General features: G+C 38.0%; 1 protein-coding gene across 1 annotated transcript in view; it reads left to right on the top strand.

Moving 5' to 3' along the window:
- The window catches only part of LOC115220585 (ADAMTS-like protein 1), a 92978-nt gene that overhangs the window by 60741 nt on the left and 14737 nt on the right, over positions 1–17500 (top strand). Inside the window, exon 7 of the mRNA XM_029790735.2 lies at positions 13637–13769. Within this exon, the coding sequence (XP_029646595.1) occupies positions 13637–13769 (133 nt within the window). The remainder of the gene's footprint in view (positions 1–13636; positions 13770–17500) is intronic.

The raw sequence follows: 17500 nt of genomic DNA, 5'->3' as shown, positions 1-17500 counted from the left end.
AATTGAAACCAGTATTGTCGACCTGCAAAAAAGTGCCGTCTTATATTCTGCGAGAATCTTAAGAAAATTTCTTTAGACTTGAGAAGACTCGTTGTCACTAAACCTCAAGATAAAATACCTGCTAACGAAATTATCATGTACTAACGTAATAATAGTAATAATAATAATAATATAATATAATAATAATAATAATAATAATAATAATAACAACAACAACAACAACCTTTCTACTATAGTCACAAGGCCTAAAATTTTGGAGGGAAAGTTAGTCGATTATATCACCTTCAGTGTTAAACTAGTGCTTATTTTATCGACCCCGAAAAGATAAAAGGCAAAGCCGACCTTGGTGGAACTCGAACTCAGAGGGAAAAGAAAGCCGGAAGAAATGCTTTGTTCGACCCGAAGTACTAGAATGACCCTTTATTTTATCGATCCCTAAAAGATTACAGATTGGCTACTGCGGGATTTGAACTCATAACATAAAGAGCAGAAATTAATGACCGCAAGGCATTTCTTTAGACGCTCTAGCGATTCCGCCGGCTCGATCTGAAAAACCTCACTGATTCTTTGAACCAAACAAATCGATCGACCTCAGCCAGAAACGATTTTATTGTAAACTGGCAGAAATAATACAGAAATCACAACTACATCAACAGCAAAAGTGAATGGAAAAATTTTTATGGAGGAGGAGAATGAGGAGGGGGGAGAAGGAGGAGGTGAGGCAGAGAAGTAAGAAGAAGAGGTGGAGGAGGAGGATTATGAACAACGAAGGGATCCCCATGATTGAGATATTGTTCAAAACATCGAAAAACGGCGCCTGTGCAATCTTGGAATATCAGGAAAAGAAAAGGAAAAACAAACCTAGACGTTACGAAAGCAAACAGCTGGAAGGCTCCAGGAAATGATAAAAATACAAAGTTCTGATGTGATAGCAGAGATGTTTAATACCAAACTGATGACAGATTCGGAAGCAATATTATAGCGACATTAGATTAATACTTAAATTGAATACAAAAATAAAAAGATAATAGGTATTAGTAACTTTTGTTGTCCCAGTAATAAAATATAGTTATAATTTCTACTGAATACTACCTCACTAAAGATTAGATATGAAAAAAGCAAGCGATTAAAATAATGGCTATTTAGAATGCACCACACAAAATCTTATCTAGTAAGATTATATATTTTCGACGAATATAAGAAAACTAGAAAGCTGTTATAAAATAACCAGAGTAGGACTATAAAAACTAGCTTATTAATGAATAATGGAAAGCTTGTAGAAATAGTTACAGAACACAAATTAAATAAGCTTTTGATAGGAAGCCAACCAACGAATAGAAAATGGAAGCCGAAATGACCGTTTTGTTGGAAAAGGAGAGAAGGCTAAGTTCTAAAATAAAAATTTAGACCTCAGGATGTCACGATAAAGTGGCGGAAAGGACAGGCTTTTCATGGTCAAAACCTGGAGAGGCTGAAGGGAGCGAAAGCAAAGAAAAACCGTAAAACTTGTTGAAAAATGCAAGACTCATTTTGTCGGACGCGCTAACTGTTCTGCCAGCTCACCACCTTAGCCAGATAATAATGATAATAATAATAATAATAATAATAATAATAATAATAATAATAATAATAATAATAATAATAATGATAATAATAATAAATGCCCTGATGCAGTACCAGGCACTGGCTCTCATGGCTTCTGATCTTAACTGATTGGAAGTGTTATCATGTACATTGTTTTGTCTTGGTATAAAAGATGGGCTACAGCAAATATTCTGCTCAATGCCACAGATTTGCTTGTCAGTTGTTTGACCGTAACCAGTTGAGCATGTCCCTTAGTGGCTGACGCTATGTGCATCTCTGACCACAAGCAGAAGTAGTGGGGGAGCATCATAGCCGTATGTTGAAAGGAATTCTTAGAAGTTTGGATAATTCACCTTTGGAAACATGGGTGGTTCGTTCAATATCCTTAAACAATCCTTATTCAGGGACCTTTTGAGTGGGATGTGTTACTCGACCAGAAGAAAATTCTAACTGGGCCCCACCTGCAAGGTCATGCGCTGTTTATCTTGATATGAGATCACCATGTCGCGCACATATGGTTGTGATGCATGTGCTTGGTGTACCCTTATCAGACAGGTAGTCATGATGGGTATACTGGGCTTCGTATATTTTACCCCAGTGTCACTTTGATGGCATGTACTGCTCTCTCACTCAAGAATAATAATTTATAATTCAAGGGGCGCTGCGAATGATTGGACTTTGCATGGACGACTTAGAATAACGGTGGGAGAAACGGAAATTTATAAACGAGTACGAACAGAGAAGTTTGAAATACAGCAACGTTCAACTGTGTAATGAAATACAATGACTCCAATAAGGGTGAGAGTTACCTAGGGCCAACCGAGAAATAAAGGGCTCCGACTATCAGCCGCATGTACTCCTTTCCGTGGAACATATTCTAGCACATGTTTTTAGTAAATCTTCGACAAAGTGGTGGTGGTGTGGGGCGCAGCACTTCCCACATTTTCCTGAAATATTACTTGAGAAGTGTTGTGAAATATTGGCCGTAGAGGAAAGGGTTTGCTCTTAATCTTTTCAAACTCATTACAACAGCTTATCAAACGATTCGTTTGATAAACGAAACATTCGCTCGATTGTCACGAATCATTTCATTAATAGAATGTATTTGTGTATGTGTTTATTTTTATTTGCGTGTCAGAGTTTGTGCTTGGATGAATGATCACATCTGTATGAGTTTGTGTGTGTATCTGTGTGTTTGTGTGTGCGCGAGTGTGCGTGGGAACGCGTGAGCTAGTGTAAAATAAAGGCATGTTCGTACACGAGTGTGAGTGTGTGAATGTGTTTTTGTGCGTGCGCGTGTGCGTGCCGGTGGGTTTATTATCATTTGAAATATTTGGGTAACACACCCCTTTCCAATCCCTCGATCTTGTCCCCACCCAATCCCAACAGACGAAAGGAAATTGAATTAGTAGCGTGTCGTATCGTTACGGGTACGTTGACCACACCTCAACATTGTTTTCTATTTATACCCATATTACAGAATGTAATACAAATTGCTGTGTTGTTTTGTTGTCCATTTATTTGTTGTTGATGTTCTTGTTGGTGGTGTTGGTGACGTTCTTACCAGCGTTGATGACGATGTTATTGATGCAGCCGTCGGTGTTTTTTTGCATCCTGAGAACTGGAATATGACTTATAACTAATCTATAGGCTTAATGTAAGCGTGTATGTGTGTGTGTATATGTATATAAATGGATATATACGCTTATATGTACAAATATATATGCAAATATTTATGCACATACACACACGTGTGTATGTGTATGTATGTATGTATGTATGTATGTATGTATGTATGTATGTATGTATGTATGTATGTGACCGCGTGTGTACCGTTGGCGATTTTTGTTCCTCCGTCTTCCCTTCTCTGGATCTTTCATTTTCTTATGTTTCTGACGAAGAGCTCCGCTCGAAACGTTAAACCTTCTTTCTTCCCTTCCTTCCTGAGCGTCCAATGATACTATATTTGTTCCACGCCCTCGCGTTGTTGTGTTTTCTCTTTGTGTTTTCATGTTTGGATTAACTATGTATGTATGTATGTATGTATGTATGTATGTATGTATGTATGTATGTATGTATGTATGTATGCATGTATGTATATACGTTAATATCGAACAGTAAGAATGAGTGACCCGCATTGATGGATAAACATTCTTTATTTATGAGTTAACAAGGCTACCAATCGTTTCATGCAGTAACCCTTTCAACAATTATCTAGCTTCTACAAAGGAACGTTGGTACTCGTCTCCATTTAGGATAATGATACATGTATGCGTGTGTGCCTGTGTGTTTATGTATGTGTGCATTTATAAATGTACATACACAAACACATGCATACATACATACAAACATACGTACATCATACATACATACATACATACATACATACATATATATGTATATATATATATATATATATATATATACTAGCATAAAAAAGCCGTCGTTGCCGGGTCATAGTGCTAGTGCATGTAGATATGTGTATATATATGTGTACATATTACATGTACATCTATATATATATACATCTACACATAAAATACAAAATACAAAGTTATATCGTGATATCGCTAGTGATAACAATACTCAAAATTTATAACAGACTGGAATTGTTAGCCCGTCTCTTGTAATTTCGATCAATTGTATCTTGTCCTCCCTCTTGTATAGAAGTGTCGCTACAATCCAGCCTACCTCTACTTTGGGGGGAAGGGGCATTTAAAATTTTTTTCCGGGACGTCCTACGTCCCAGATATAAAGGTGAAAATAAAATATTTCCACTTTGCAAGTTCGAGTCGAGTACTCCCTTGCACGCTCCGTTGACTCGAACCTTGCTTCTATTGTGGCGAATTTACCGCCTCTGATTAGATACCTTTCATAGTCGCACCAAGACACTTTTCGAAAGTGCTTTCCTCCATGTGTTCAAATCTCTTTTTTCTTTAATTAATTTTTTATTATCCATCTGGACTATTCCATTTCTGCACGCTAATTTTATTTTTAATTTATCCATTCATGTGAAACCACTTATTCAAGTTCAAGTCATTGATGCAATTTATACCAATTGCTATTTTTCTTTTGTCATGTTACGATTATATTATACTTTAGTTGATTTTAATTATTACTTACTACATATAATTCAATTGTTATTATCATTTTTATTGTTAAAGTGAAAGCATCTGACATAAAATAGAGAAACGTTTTTGTTTCACTTTTAACACGTAATACTGAAATAGTGGAGAAGATATGATATTGCTATGGGCTCGCTCTAGGCAAGAAGTTGAACATTTTTTTGCCCATGAAACTACATGGACCCTAAGATAGATAGATAGATAGATAGATAGATAGATAGATAGATAGATAGATAGATAGATAGATAGATAGATAGATAGATAGATCGTTTGACTGAGACCATCATAATTTCTGAGACACTCAGAAATAGTTTTTCTCTCACCACACCCTTTTCATACTCCCCCACCCATCCCTGGTGTGCCACACATTATTTATATATATATATATATTTTTTTAAACTTTCTTTATTGCTTTTTTTTAGTTCTAGTGTTTGCATTCCTCTCAGCTTTATATTTTCTTTTCCTTTTTTATTTTGATCATGTTCACTTATCGTCATCATCATCATCATCATCATCATCATTATTGAGGCGGCCAGCTGGCAGAAACGTTAGCACGTATTTTGTCTGCCGTTACGTTCTGAGTTCCAATTCCGCCGAGGTCGACTTTGCCTTTCATCCTTTCGGGGTCGATAAATTAAGTACCAGTTACGCACTGGGGTCAATGTAATCGACTTAATCCATTTGTCTGTCCTTGTTTGTCCCCTCTGTGTGTAGCCCCTTGTGGGTAGTAAAGAAATAGGTATTTCGTCCGACTTTGCGTTCTGAGTTCAAATGCCAACGGGGTCGACTTTGCCTTTCATCGTTTCGGGGTCGATAAATTAAGTACCAGTTGAGTACTGGAGTAGATGTAATCGACTATCCTCCTCTCCATCCTTTCGAGGTCGATTAAATAAGTACTAGTGAGGCACTGGGGTCGATATAATAGGTTTAATCCCTTCCTCCAAATTTTAGGCCTCGTGTTTATAGTAGAAATGATTATTATTAAAATTTTCTCTTTTCCTACTTCATCTTGTTCTTGATGTGCAAATATTAGTATTGCCTGGCTATTATTGCTACTGTTTTTTTTTGTGGGGGGGGGGCGTTGTAGTAGTAGAGGTAATAATAGTAGTGGTGGTTGTGGTGGGTGGTAATATATTATTGTTGTTGTTGTTCAGCCCCGAGTCAAACTTCATCGAGTAGCGCTTTCATCATAAGGCACTCCAGCCATGACCACTGTATCATATTTCGCATTTGCTTTTCACAAATGCGGTATATATTTCAATAACATATATTATCTTGCCTTTTCTCTGTTTCACTTATAGAAGACGATTATTTAAATTTTTTCTACACTGATGTGGTTTTGTCTGCAAATTTCGAAAAATTTTTTTTTCTATTTTGGACACATAAATAATAAACCTTTAACGATTGAATTTTCTTTTGTAATTGCAGCCAATCAGAATCTCCCATTATTGACATATTAGAATTAGCAATTATTACTTGCAAGCGGAGTATTCCATGTGTTTTTAATTTTTTTAATAAAATAAAAATCAAACATTAAGATTAGGGTTTATTTTTAGGTTCAGGGCTTAAGGTTAGGGTTAGGGTTTTGTGTTACGATTTATAATTAGGGGTTAGAGGTTAAGTTTAGACTCTACTTTGCGTTTGGGGTCAGCATTTAGATTTAGTCTTTAGGTTATGGTTTAGGATTTAGGTTTAGGCTAAAGATTAAGTTTTAGAATTGGAGGTTAGGGTTTAGGGTTAAGGTTTAGGATTAGGGGGTTAGGGTTAGGGTTTAGGGTTAGGTTTAGCGTTAGGGTTAGGGGGTTGGGGTAGGGGGTAGGGTTAGAGAGTTAGGGTTAGTGTTTAGGGTTTAAGCTTAGCTTTTAGAATTTAGGATTAAGGTTTGTAGGGTATCGCAAACTTACATTGCATTTTCTTCCTTAAAGATCTTGAATCATGTTTGTTATTAATTTCTCAAAAAACAAGTTGTGACTTCCTTGCGCAATGATCGAAAATAAAAAAATAAAACAACGAAAAACATGGTTATAAACTTGATACGGTGTTGTATGGGAATGGCTGGGTCCGATGGGCTAGAATTTAAAAAGAAAAGCCATTAGAAAACCGATTAGAACACACACACACACACAACACACACACATATACATATATATATATATATATATATATATATATATATATATATATATATATATATATAATATTATATATAATATATATAGATATATAATATATATATATATATATATATATATATATATATATATATATATATATATATATAAGGCGAGCTGGCAGAAACGTTAGCACGCCGGGCGAAAAGCGTTGCCCGTATTTCGTCTTCTGCCGTTACGTTCCGAGTTCAAATTCCGCCGAGGTCGACTTTGCCTTTCATCCTTCCGGGGTCGATAAATAAGTACCAGTTACGCACTGAGGTCGATGTAATCGACTTAATCCGTTTGTCTGTCCTTGTTTGTCTCCTCTGTGTTTAGCTCTTGTGGGTAGTAAAGAAATACATATATATATATATATATATATATATATATATATATATATATATATATTATATATGATGCCACGCTGCTGGCTACGCAAACATTCACCCTGAACGAAATGCCAGTTCGTCGTATTATTTTATTTATGAAAAAGCAAAAAGGAAAGCCTTCATGTGGTACTGCAATCAAAAGACATATTTGAGCTAATTACCCTCATTTCACTAACCACTCATCGACAAGAGCAGTCAAAAGCAGTAGAAACTTTTGGCGTGGTCATCAGATCCGCTAGAAATGACAGTCGACTTCTTTCATATCGCACTTTATCCTTTAAAAATAAAAATTAATGGCCTCCGTCTTAAATACAAAAATAGATGCGATGTTCGCATCTGGAACGCTAGAGCCGGCCTGGGACTGAATAACGAAAGCAAAAAAATGCAACCACATATCACCATGCTCCACCACACATTACTTAAAAATATAAAAAGAAAAGAAAGGAAAATGTAGGGCATTATATGAAAATGAATGGAAAAAAAAAAGCAAGGCAACATGGCGTTTGTTGGAATTCGTCTGCTGGCTGAAGTAATATGGCGATATATAGACATCTGACGGTATTAAGTTACATAAGACTCGTCCCACCGACATTGCTACATTGTTCATTCTTACTTCCCACCCCACTCCCTATCTTCACCCTCTCTCTCTCTCTCTCTCTCTCTCTCTCTCTCTCTCTCTCTCTCTCACTCTCTCCCTCTCTTCACAAGCCATGAAGTCTCAGTGCTGCGACAAAATTTTATTACCTACCCTCAATCTACCCAGCTTCATTCTATCCCCCCCACCTCTTTCTACTCCACTTCACTTCCCTTCATCTTTCTAAAACTCAGACTCCCGCTCTCCATCGCCGCTTTACTTTTCTATTTCACTCTCCTTTCCCCTCTCACCTCTCTATCTCCCTCTCACCCTTCTTTTTCTCTCCCATCTTCCTTACTCAATCTCTCTCCTGCTATCCATCTGTCCCTCTCGATTCTGCCTTTCTCTCTCATGTTTCTTTTAAAAATCTGTCCCATTCTTTTCATGTTTTCTTAAGATTTCCAGAGGAAATGCTCTTATTACGCTAGGAATGTTGCTTTAAATAACATATATTTGTACGTAACGTGTGCATTATATATATATATATTATATATATATATATATATATATATGTGTGTGTATATATATATATATATATATACATATACAAACATATATATATATATATATATATATATATATATATACATATACAAACATATAATATTATATATATATATATATATATATATATATGCATGTATGTATGTATCCATGTATGTATGTCATACACACGCGCGCTCACGCACACATATATATATATGTATGTACGTATGAGTGTATGTGTGTAGAGAGAGAGAGAGGAAGCGAGAGAGAGATACAGATATAGATATGTATATCTTTATGTGAATGTCCGTATATAGTTTATATATTTGTATAAAATATATATAAATATATATATATACTAGCACACACACACACACACACACACACACACACACACACACATAGACACACACACACACATACAAACACATATATACATACGTACATAAGCAGAAACTGTGCGAAGGGGAATAACTGAAGCGGGTCGTATGCTTAAATTCAAATACATGTTTATACACACACGCAATATGTAAAAACACGCTTGTATGCGTGCGTGTATGTGTGCGCTTGTGCATCAATATATATATATATATATGCGTACATATACATACATACATACATACATACATACATACATACATACATAAAATATCTATCTATCATATCGATATATCTATCTATCTATCTACTCTATATATATATATATATAGATATATATATATATATATATATATATTATATATATATATATATATATGACAGTTTGACCCAGTTGAGAGTAAAAAATTGTTATTAAAAAAATATACTTTCTCCTACAAGATGTTTTGCGGAGCCCCTTTCGTTTGTCCACTTATTCGTGTATATATCATCGGCGGCTTTATCTTGTATCCAAGAATATACAGGCGAGTGAACAAATATGCATAGTTAATATTTTCTTTTAAGGTATATTCGGAGAACCGGCCTGTTTTATCTGCGCTGAATATTTTCCTATCGAGATATTACTAATGTCTGTGTGTCTTCTCTCAAAGTTTCGCCAATTATACAGACATTCTGTATTTCCGTTCCTCTGTCATCAAGACGTAGGAGTGGCTGTATGGTAAGTAGCTTGCTTACGAACCACATAGTTTCCGGGTTCAGTCCCACTGTGTGGTACCTTGGGCAAGTGCCTTCTACTATAGCCTCGGGCCGACCAAAGCCTAGTCAGTGGATCTAGTAGACAGAAACTGAAAGAAGTAGCCCGTCGTATAATATATATATATATATATATATATATATATGTGTGTGTTGTGTGTGTGTGTGTGTGTGTGGTGTGTGTGTGTGTGGTGTGTGTATGTTTGTGTGTCTCTGTTTGTCCCCTCTCCCAACATCGCTTGACAGTCGATGCTGGTCTGTTTACGTCCCCGTAACTTAGCGGTTCGGCAGAAGAGACCGATAGAATAAGTATTAGGGTTACAAAGAATAAGTCCTGGGGTCGATTTGCTCGACTAAAGGCGGTGCTCCAGCATGGCCACAGTCAAATGACTGAAACAAGTAAAAGAGTAAGACTGTCCCTCACTCTCCCTACGGTCTAGGTCTTGCTCCATTTGACCTTTGATTGTTCTCCAAACTGAAGGAGAACCTCGGGGACAGCCGTCTTGAAGACACTGAGCTGTAGAAGCCGTGTCGAGTCCTGGACAGCTTCACTATGGAGGACTTCCATGGTGCGTTTACGAATTGTTTGGAGCGCTATTTTAAAGGAGACTAGTTTCGTAGTTCTTTGAAATTAATAGACGTCTCTTCTGAATAAATCTGAAAACTTCTGGAAAGCACTTTGTAATAGCCATGATGCCGAGAGGAATTCAATGTTGGATGTAATCTTCCATCCACAGACAAAAAAATCAATCCATTTCAATAATGAAACTACTTCTGTTCCTTGTTTGCGAACCTGAAATTGGTGCAGCTTCGCCATTAAATATTTTATCTTTTACTTGTTTCGATCATTGAAACCGCGGCCATGCTGGAGTACCGCTTTAAAGAATAAAAAAAAAATTTCGTACTTGTTCTATGAATTTCTTTTGCCGAACTGTTAAGTTACGTGGACGTAAACAAACCAAAACTGGTTGTCAACTGGTGGGGACATACTCAAACACAATGATACATGCACTCGTACACACTTATATCTACATACATACATACATACATACATACATACATAGTGGAGGCACATGGCCTAGTGGTTAGAGCAGTGGACTCGCGGTCGAGGGATCGCGGGTTCGAATCTTAGACCGGGCGATGTGTGTGTTTATGAGCGAAACACCTAAGCTCCACGCGGCTCCGGCAGAAGGTAATGACGAAACTTCTGCTGACTCTTTCGCCACAACTTTCTCTCACTCTTTCCTCTTGCATCTTGCAGCTCACCTGCGACGGACCGCCGTCCCGTCCAGATGGGGAACCTATACGCCGAGAAACCGGGAAACCGGCCCTTATGAGCCAGGCATGGCTCGAAAAGGAACAAACATACATACATACATACATACATAAATACATACATACATACATACATACATACATACATACATACATAGTTTCCATCAATCCATTCCACTCATAAGGCTCTGGTCGGCCTGTGGCTGTTGTAGAATACATTTGCTCAAGGTAGGTAAATGAACTGAACCCGAAACCATATGGCTGGGAATCAAACGTCTTACCACAACCAAGCCATTCTTGTGCCTAAGGCGCATGGCTCAGTGGTTAGAGCGTGAGGTTGTCAGCTCGAATCCCGGACTGGGCTGCGTGTTGAGTTCTCGAGCAAGGCACTTTATTTCACGTTGCTCCAGTTCACTCAGCTGTAGAAATGAGTTGCGACGTCACTGGTGCCAAGCTGTATCGGCCCCTTTGTCTTTCCCTTGGATAACACTGGGGGTGTGGAGAGGGGAGGCTGGTATGCATGGGCGGCTGCTGGTCTTCCATAAACAACCTTGCCCGGACTTGTGTCTAGGAGGGTAACTTTCTAGGTGCAATCCCATGGTCATTCATGACCGAAGGGGGTCTTTACCCTTTACACTTACCTATTTTTCTAATAATTCTTTTTTTACTGATGTTTCATTCACCCACGAGTCCCGCTAAATTTTTTCTTTCATTTTCTTGTCGCCTCTTTTATATTTGTTTTTCTAGTCAACAACTTGTCATTAAGAGTTAACATCTTTTTAAATTTTCTCCTTAAAACCAGAACTTTTCTTGTCGGTCTTTTTTTTCTTTGATCTCTTGTTATTGAGGTTAGTTACATCAGGATATTGTATATCGGTGGAATAGAGCAACATAATTCATACCAGGAAACACAACACGTACAATGACACCGCATTTATCAACACATAATAGGTGGCTAATTTGACGTCTGAGAACACACTAGATCAATTTTCCACACGGCATGTTGAAATAGTATCGTACTAATCGAGGTTGGGTGACGCATTTTTCGAGATCTGGAAGCATTTTACGTATAAACTGCTGATTCGAGAGCTGTGCCATGTTAATTTGATGCTGAGTTAATCGGAGCGTGCAAAGTGCTTGTTGTGTGTGTGTGTGTGTGTGTGTGTGTGTGTGTGTGTGTTTTCTGTGTGTGTGTGTGTGTGTGTGCGTGCGTGCACGATCGTCAATGAGCGTGTGTGCATGTCTAACTGCCTGTCCGAAACGTTAGCACATTATTTTCAAACATACAAACGTTAAACTAACACCATTTCCCAAAATTTGTTCATTCCCGGATTGTTTACTTTTAGGACGCTTTTTTTGTTTTGTTTCTTTGTTTCTCATTGCAACAAATTTTTAACGCTTACGAAGCCTTCCTCTGGATTCGATCTTGGAATTCTAACTTCACTCCCTACTTTGAAAGCCTTCATTGAATTATTGCTTCGATCAAATTAGATTTTTTTTTTCACTGCTTTTCCACTTCATGAATCTCCAGCGACTTTTCAATATTTTCTATTTTCTTTTCTCACGCATTTTTTCTTTAACTTTCTTTTCTCGTTCCCTTGTCCGATTTTCTTCCAGTTGTCGCTGATTAACTTCCTTTTATATACTCAGTATTTCTCTCTCTCCAATAATGTTTTCCTCTCTCTCTCTCTCTTCAATAATTTTTCCTCTCTCTCTCTGCCACACACACATTCTCTCTAAGTTGTCTACTTTGTTTCTGATGGGAGACTACCGCCCGAAACGTTGAAGCGCTATTTTCCAACTCACAACCATTAAAGCAGTAATATATTTGCCAAATTTTGAACTTCCAGTACTGTTAATACTTTGTGTTTGTCTTTACGTACCCCCCCCCCCACACACACACACACTGCTTTGCTTTGTCGACTCCCTCAGCTTCTTGATGGGTCGCTGGAAGGCCGTTGTGACTTACAACATGTCTTCGTCGTATTTAAATCTTGTGATGCTCATCCCTGTCCAGGACTATTCACGACCAGCTTCTTCCAAAAAAAAAAAAAGAAACTCAGACAGAAAGAGAAAGGGCGGTAAAGAAGAGACTTGACCTACAGAACTGGTACTTTATTTATTGACCCAGAAGGAATGAAAGGTAAAATTAACCTCTACGGGATTCGAACTCAGGGCATGGAGAGCCGTAACAATTACTTCAGAGCAATCTCTCTGATGCTTTAATGACTCAGCCAGTTGGCTAATACTTATGTTTATATGTATGTGTGTGTATATGTATTACATTTATAACATTTATATTGTATATATATGAGTGTGCTAATATATATATATATATATATATATATATATATAATATATATATATATATATATGTATAGTGTACCGTTCACAGCCTGAAGATTGCGCTATGGTACCAGACGTGTAAAAAATGCTGTCTGAGATGCTTTCATCGCATGAAAGTAATCATGAAATCATATATTGTGTTTATAAATATATATATCTATGTATGTGTGTGTATATATATATAATATATATATATATATATATATATATTATATATATAGTGACGTATATTTGCCATTTGAATATGGCTAACCCCTAAGGGTGGATGCTACTGTAATTTGTAGCCCCAGGAGGTGTCCTCCTGGGGCTACAAGGCACCCACCCTTAGGAGTTAGCCATATTCAAATGGCAAATATACGTCACGATGTGTTGCTGCTACTGTTTATAACTCACTCTGAGATTTATCATTATTATATATATACATATATAATATGTACGCGTGAATGTATGCACATATGTCTCGTTTTGTATACGTGCCTTTCTGACATTACTTTTACTTTTGTTACTTCTTAGAAATAAAAAAACCTTTACGCCTCTCCTGTTACGATGCCATTCGCAATTCTGAAGTTAACCAAACTCTTTGTCCGGCTCAACCAATTCTCTACTTGTTCAACAAATGGTGCTCAAGTGAATCAATGTGTTTTGGGTGAGTAAAGAAATCTTAGCCGTTATTTCAAATTTAACTTAATTATTTGGGTTGAAATTTACCACCACGCGTGACCTTGTAGTTAGGATGTTGCACTCACGATCTGCCGATCGTGGGTTCTATTCCCGGACTGGACGGCGTGTTGTTTTCTTGAGCAAAACACTGCATTCCACGTTGATCTAGTGCTTTGTGGGGACCAGCATATCAAAGAATTGACCCAACATTTCTTATGCGTGTCGTAAAAGGCGACTGAAAAAGATTGAGGTAGGATTTTCACTCCGACCTCATAAAACCCTCACCAGCAACGACTACCTCAAAACAGACCCATGGGTTGGAGGGTTGTCGCTTGAGTGTCAAAAGTAAGGAATCACCAACAAATGGTATAAGCGACGAGGTTCTGTTGCGACGCATGCTGCCACATTACTACTACTACTACTACTACTACTACTACTACTACTACTACTACCGCCACCGCCGCCATTATTTCGATTTTCGCAGTCATTTTAGATGAAGAAAATGTTTTTTTCGCTATTTTTTCAACTTCCTGAGAATTTATAGCGTGAGCAAGAATTTGGCAGCATTATTTAGACTTGCCCAATATTATTTGTCTTCCACCATAGCTTCGCCTCTCTCAGTATTATTTGGGCGTGTAAGAATTAACCACCACTGTTTCAACATTTCTCAGAACACTTTCAGTAAGTATGTAGTGCTTACTATTATTTTGACGTTCGCGATATTTTCTGATGAATAAAATGGCTTTTTTTTTTCCACTGTGAGTTCAACTTTCTCAAAATTCTTTCGGTAAGCAAGAATTTGCTACAGTTATTTCCATTTTCTCGATTTTCTTTGGGAGTGGGGTGAGAATTAGTCACCATTCCTTCGAATTTCTGGGGATTAAGAATAATTCTTTTTTTTATTTGTTAGTCATTAGGCTGTGGCCATACTGGAGCACCGCCTTGAAGAATTTAGTCGAAAGAATCGACCCCGGCACTTGTTTATTTGAAGCCTAGAATATATTCTATCGGTCTCTTTTGTCGAACCCCTAGGCTACGGGGACTGGTTCTCACGTGTTGGGTGGGACAAACACAGGGACAAAGACACACACACACACACACACACACACACACACACACACACATACATGTATAAGTTTCCGTCTACCCAAATCCACTACAAGGCTTTGATCGTAGAGGCTACAGTAGAAGACACCTGCTCCAGGCGTCACAAAGGGGGACAGAACTCGCAGCCATGTGGTCTGGAAGCAAACTTCATACCATGCAGCCACGCCTGCGCCAATAATCATCGTTAATTTTTTTGACGTTCTCGAGTAATTTTAGGCAATTAAGCATCGGCTAACATTACTTCGACTTAATTAATTAACGGAGCGTGATTAGGAATTGGTCCACAATGTTTCGAATTTCTCAAGTTTTAGTGATTAGCACTAATGCAGCTTATTATGTAAGGTTTGGGCGATTAAAATTTAATTACCAATTTTGAAGACGTTCCCAACATTCTTGGGGAGAATAAGAATTAGCCAGCATTATTTCGACATTCCCCCGTATTCTTTGTACCGGTAAGAATTCGTCATGAATATTTCGAAGTTCCCAGCATTCTTTGAACGAGCAAGAATTAACTAGCATTATTTCGTTCTTAATATTCTCTGGGTGTAAGGCAGCAAGCTAATAGAATCTTTGGCATGCTGGGCAAAATGCTTAGCGACATTGTGTCCATCTTTACGTTCTGAGTTCAAATTCCGCCGAGATTGCCTTTGCTTTTTATCCTTGGGGATTGATAAAATAAATACCAGTTGAGCACTGGGGTCCCCCAAACTTTCAGGCCTTATGCCAAAAATTTGAAAACCAATATTCTTTCGGTGTTTAAGCGGTGAGCTGGCTGAATCGTTAGCATGCCAGCAAATAGCTTAGCGGCATTTTAACCGGCTTTAATGTTCATAGTTCAAATTCCGCCGAGGTCAACTTTACCTTTCATCGTTTCGGAGAGCGATAAAATAAGTACCAGTTGAACATTGGGGGGTCTATGTAACCGACTTACTCTTCCTAAATTGCTGACCCTGTGTCAAAATTTGAAATCAATATTCTTCGGGTGGATCACCATTGTATTTTATTATCAAAGTTTTCTAAATGACTAAAATTTAGATTTAGTTCCTGATGTTCTCAACAATTATATATCACCAAAAGTTAATTTCACGTTTTACCTGGTATATTTTGAGTCATTTCTCCTTCTTCGAATTCTTATTTCTCTTCTCCTCCACTTCCCCGCCTCCTCATACTTCTCCTCTCCTTTTTCCTTCCTCTCTTCTCACTTCCCTCCCTTTCCACCTCTACTCTCTCTTCTTCCTCCTTTTTGCCTTTCACATTTCTTACTCCTCTTTATCCTCCACCCCTGGCTGCTTTTCTTTCCATTCCTCTGCCTCCTCTCCACCTCTCCTTCTTTCTCTTTTTCCTCTCCACCTCTTCTTCCTCTTTCTCCACCTCTCCTTCCTCTTTCTCCTCCTCTTCTTCCCCTTCCTCCTCCTCTTTTTCCTCTTTCTCTTTCTCTTCCTCTTCCGCCTCTCCTTCCTTTCCTCCTCTCCACCTCTTTCCCTCCCCTTCCTCCTCTTCCTCTACCGCCACCACACCTCTTTCACCTTTTTTTTCCTTTCCCTCCTAATACGACTAACATAAATCTACTTATCACATACAACATGGCCGACCTCCAATGTCCTCTGAGTATATGAGACGACCTGTTGTAGTCTTGTCTTTTATGACCAACCATTCACAGTGTTAATGGCGGGTTATTGGTCTGTTGTCTAAATGGATGTAATCTAAAATAAACATGGCGGATTTCTTCATCTCATTCCACTTCGCAAAAGGTGTCTAAGGTGGTTTAGTTCGACTAATGGAACAACACGGTCGCATGACTCGTTTAACCAGCGGTGGTGCGTCAAACAGATAAACACTTACAGAACCACCCGCACACATAAATGCACATACATACACTCTCGCACAAGCGCGTGCATACACACACACAAATATATATTAATCTATTCATGACAATGTGTATGTGTGGATGTATACTCTTTACTCTTTTACTCTTTTACTTGTTTCAGTCATTTGATTGCTGCCGTGCTGGAGCACCGCCTTTAATCGAGCAATTCGACCCCAGGACTTACTCTTTCGTAAGCCCAGTACTTATTCTATCGGTCTCTTTTGCCGAACCGCTAAGTAACAGGGACATAAACACACCAGCATCGGTTGTCAAGCAATGCTAGGGAGATAAACACAGACACACACACACGCATATATATATATACATATATACGACAGGCTTCTTTCAGTTTCCGTCTACCAAATCCACTCACAAGGCTTTGGTCGGCCCGAGGCTATAGTAGAAGACACTTGCCCAAGGTGCTACACAGTGGGACTGAACCCGGAACATGTATGCATTATATATATATATATATATATATATAATATATATGTGTTCTATTCTTTTATTCTTTTACTTGTTTCAGTCATTTGACTGTGGCCATGCTGGAGCACCGCCTTTAGTCGAACAAATTCGACCCAGGACTTATTCTTTGTAAGTCTAGGTCCTATTCTACCGGTCTTTTGCCGAACCGCTAAGTTACGGGACATAAACACACCAACATTGGTTGTCAAGCGATTATGGGGGTGGGGGGTGGAACACACACACACAAATATATATATATATATATATATTTATATACA

This window comes from Octopus sinensis, linkage group LG16 (assembly GCF_006345805.1).
Source record: "Octopus sinensis linkage group LG16, ASM634580v1, whole genome shotgun sequence".
Lineage (NCBI taxonomy): Eukaryota > Metazoa > Mollusca > Cephalopoda > Octopoda > Octopodidae > Octopus > Octopus sinensis.
Note: the sequence above shows the minus strand (reverse complement) of the source record. Positions and strands in the feature narration are given on the sequence as shown.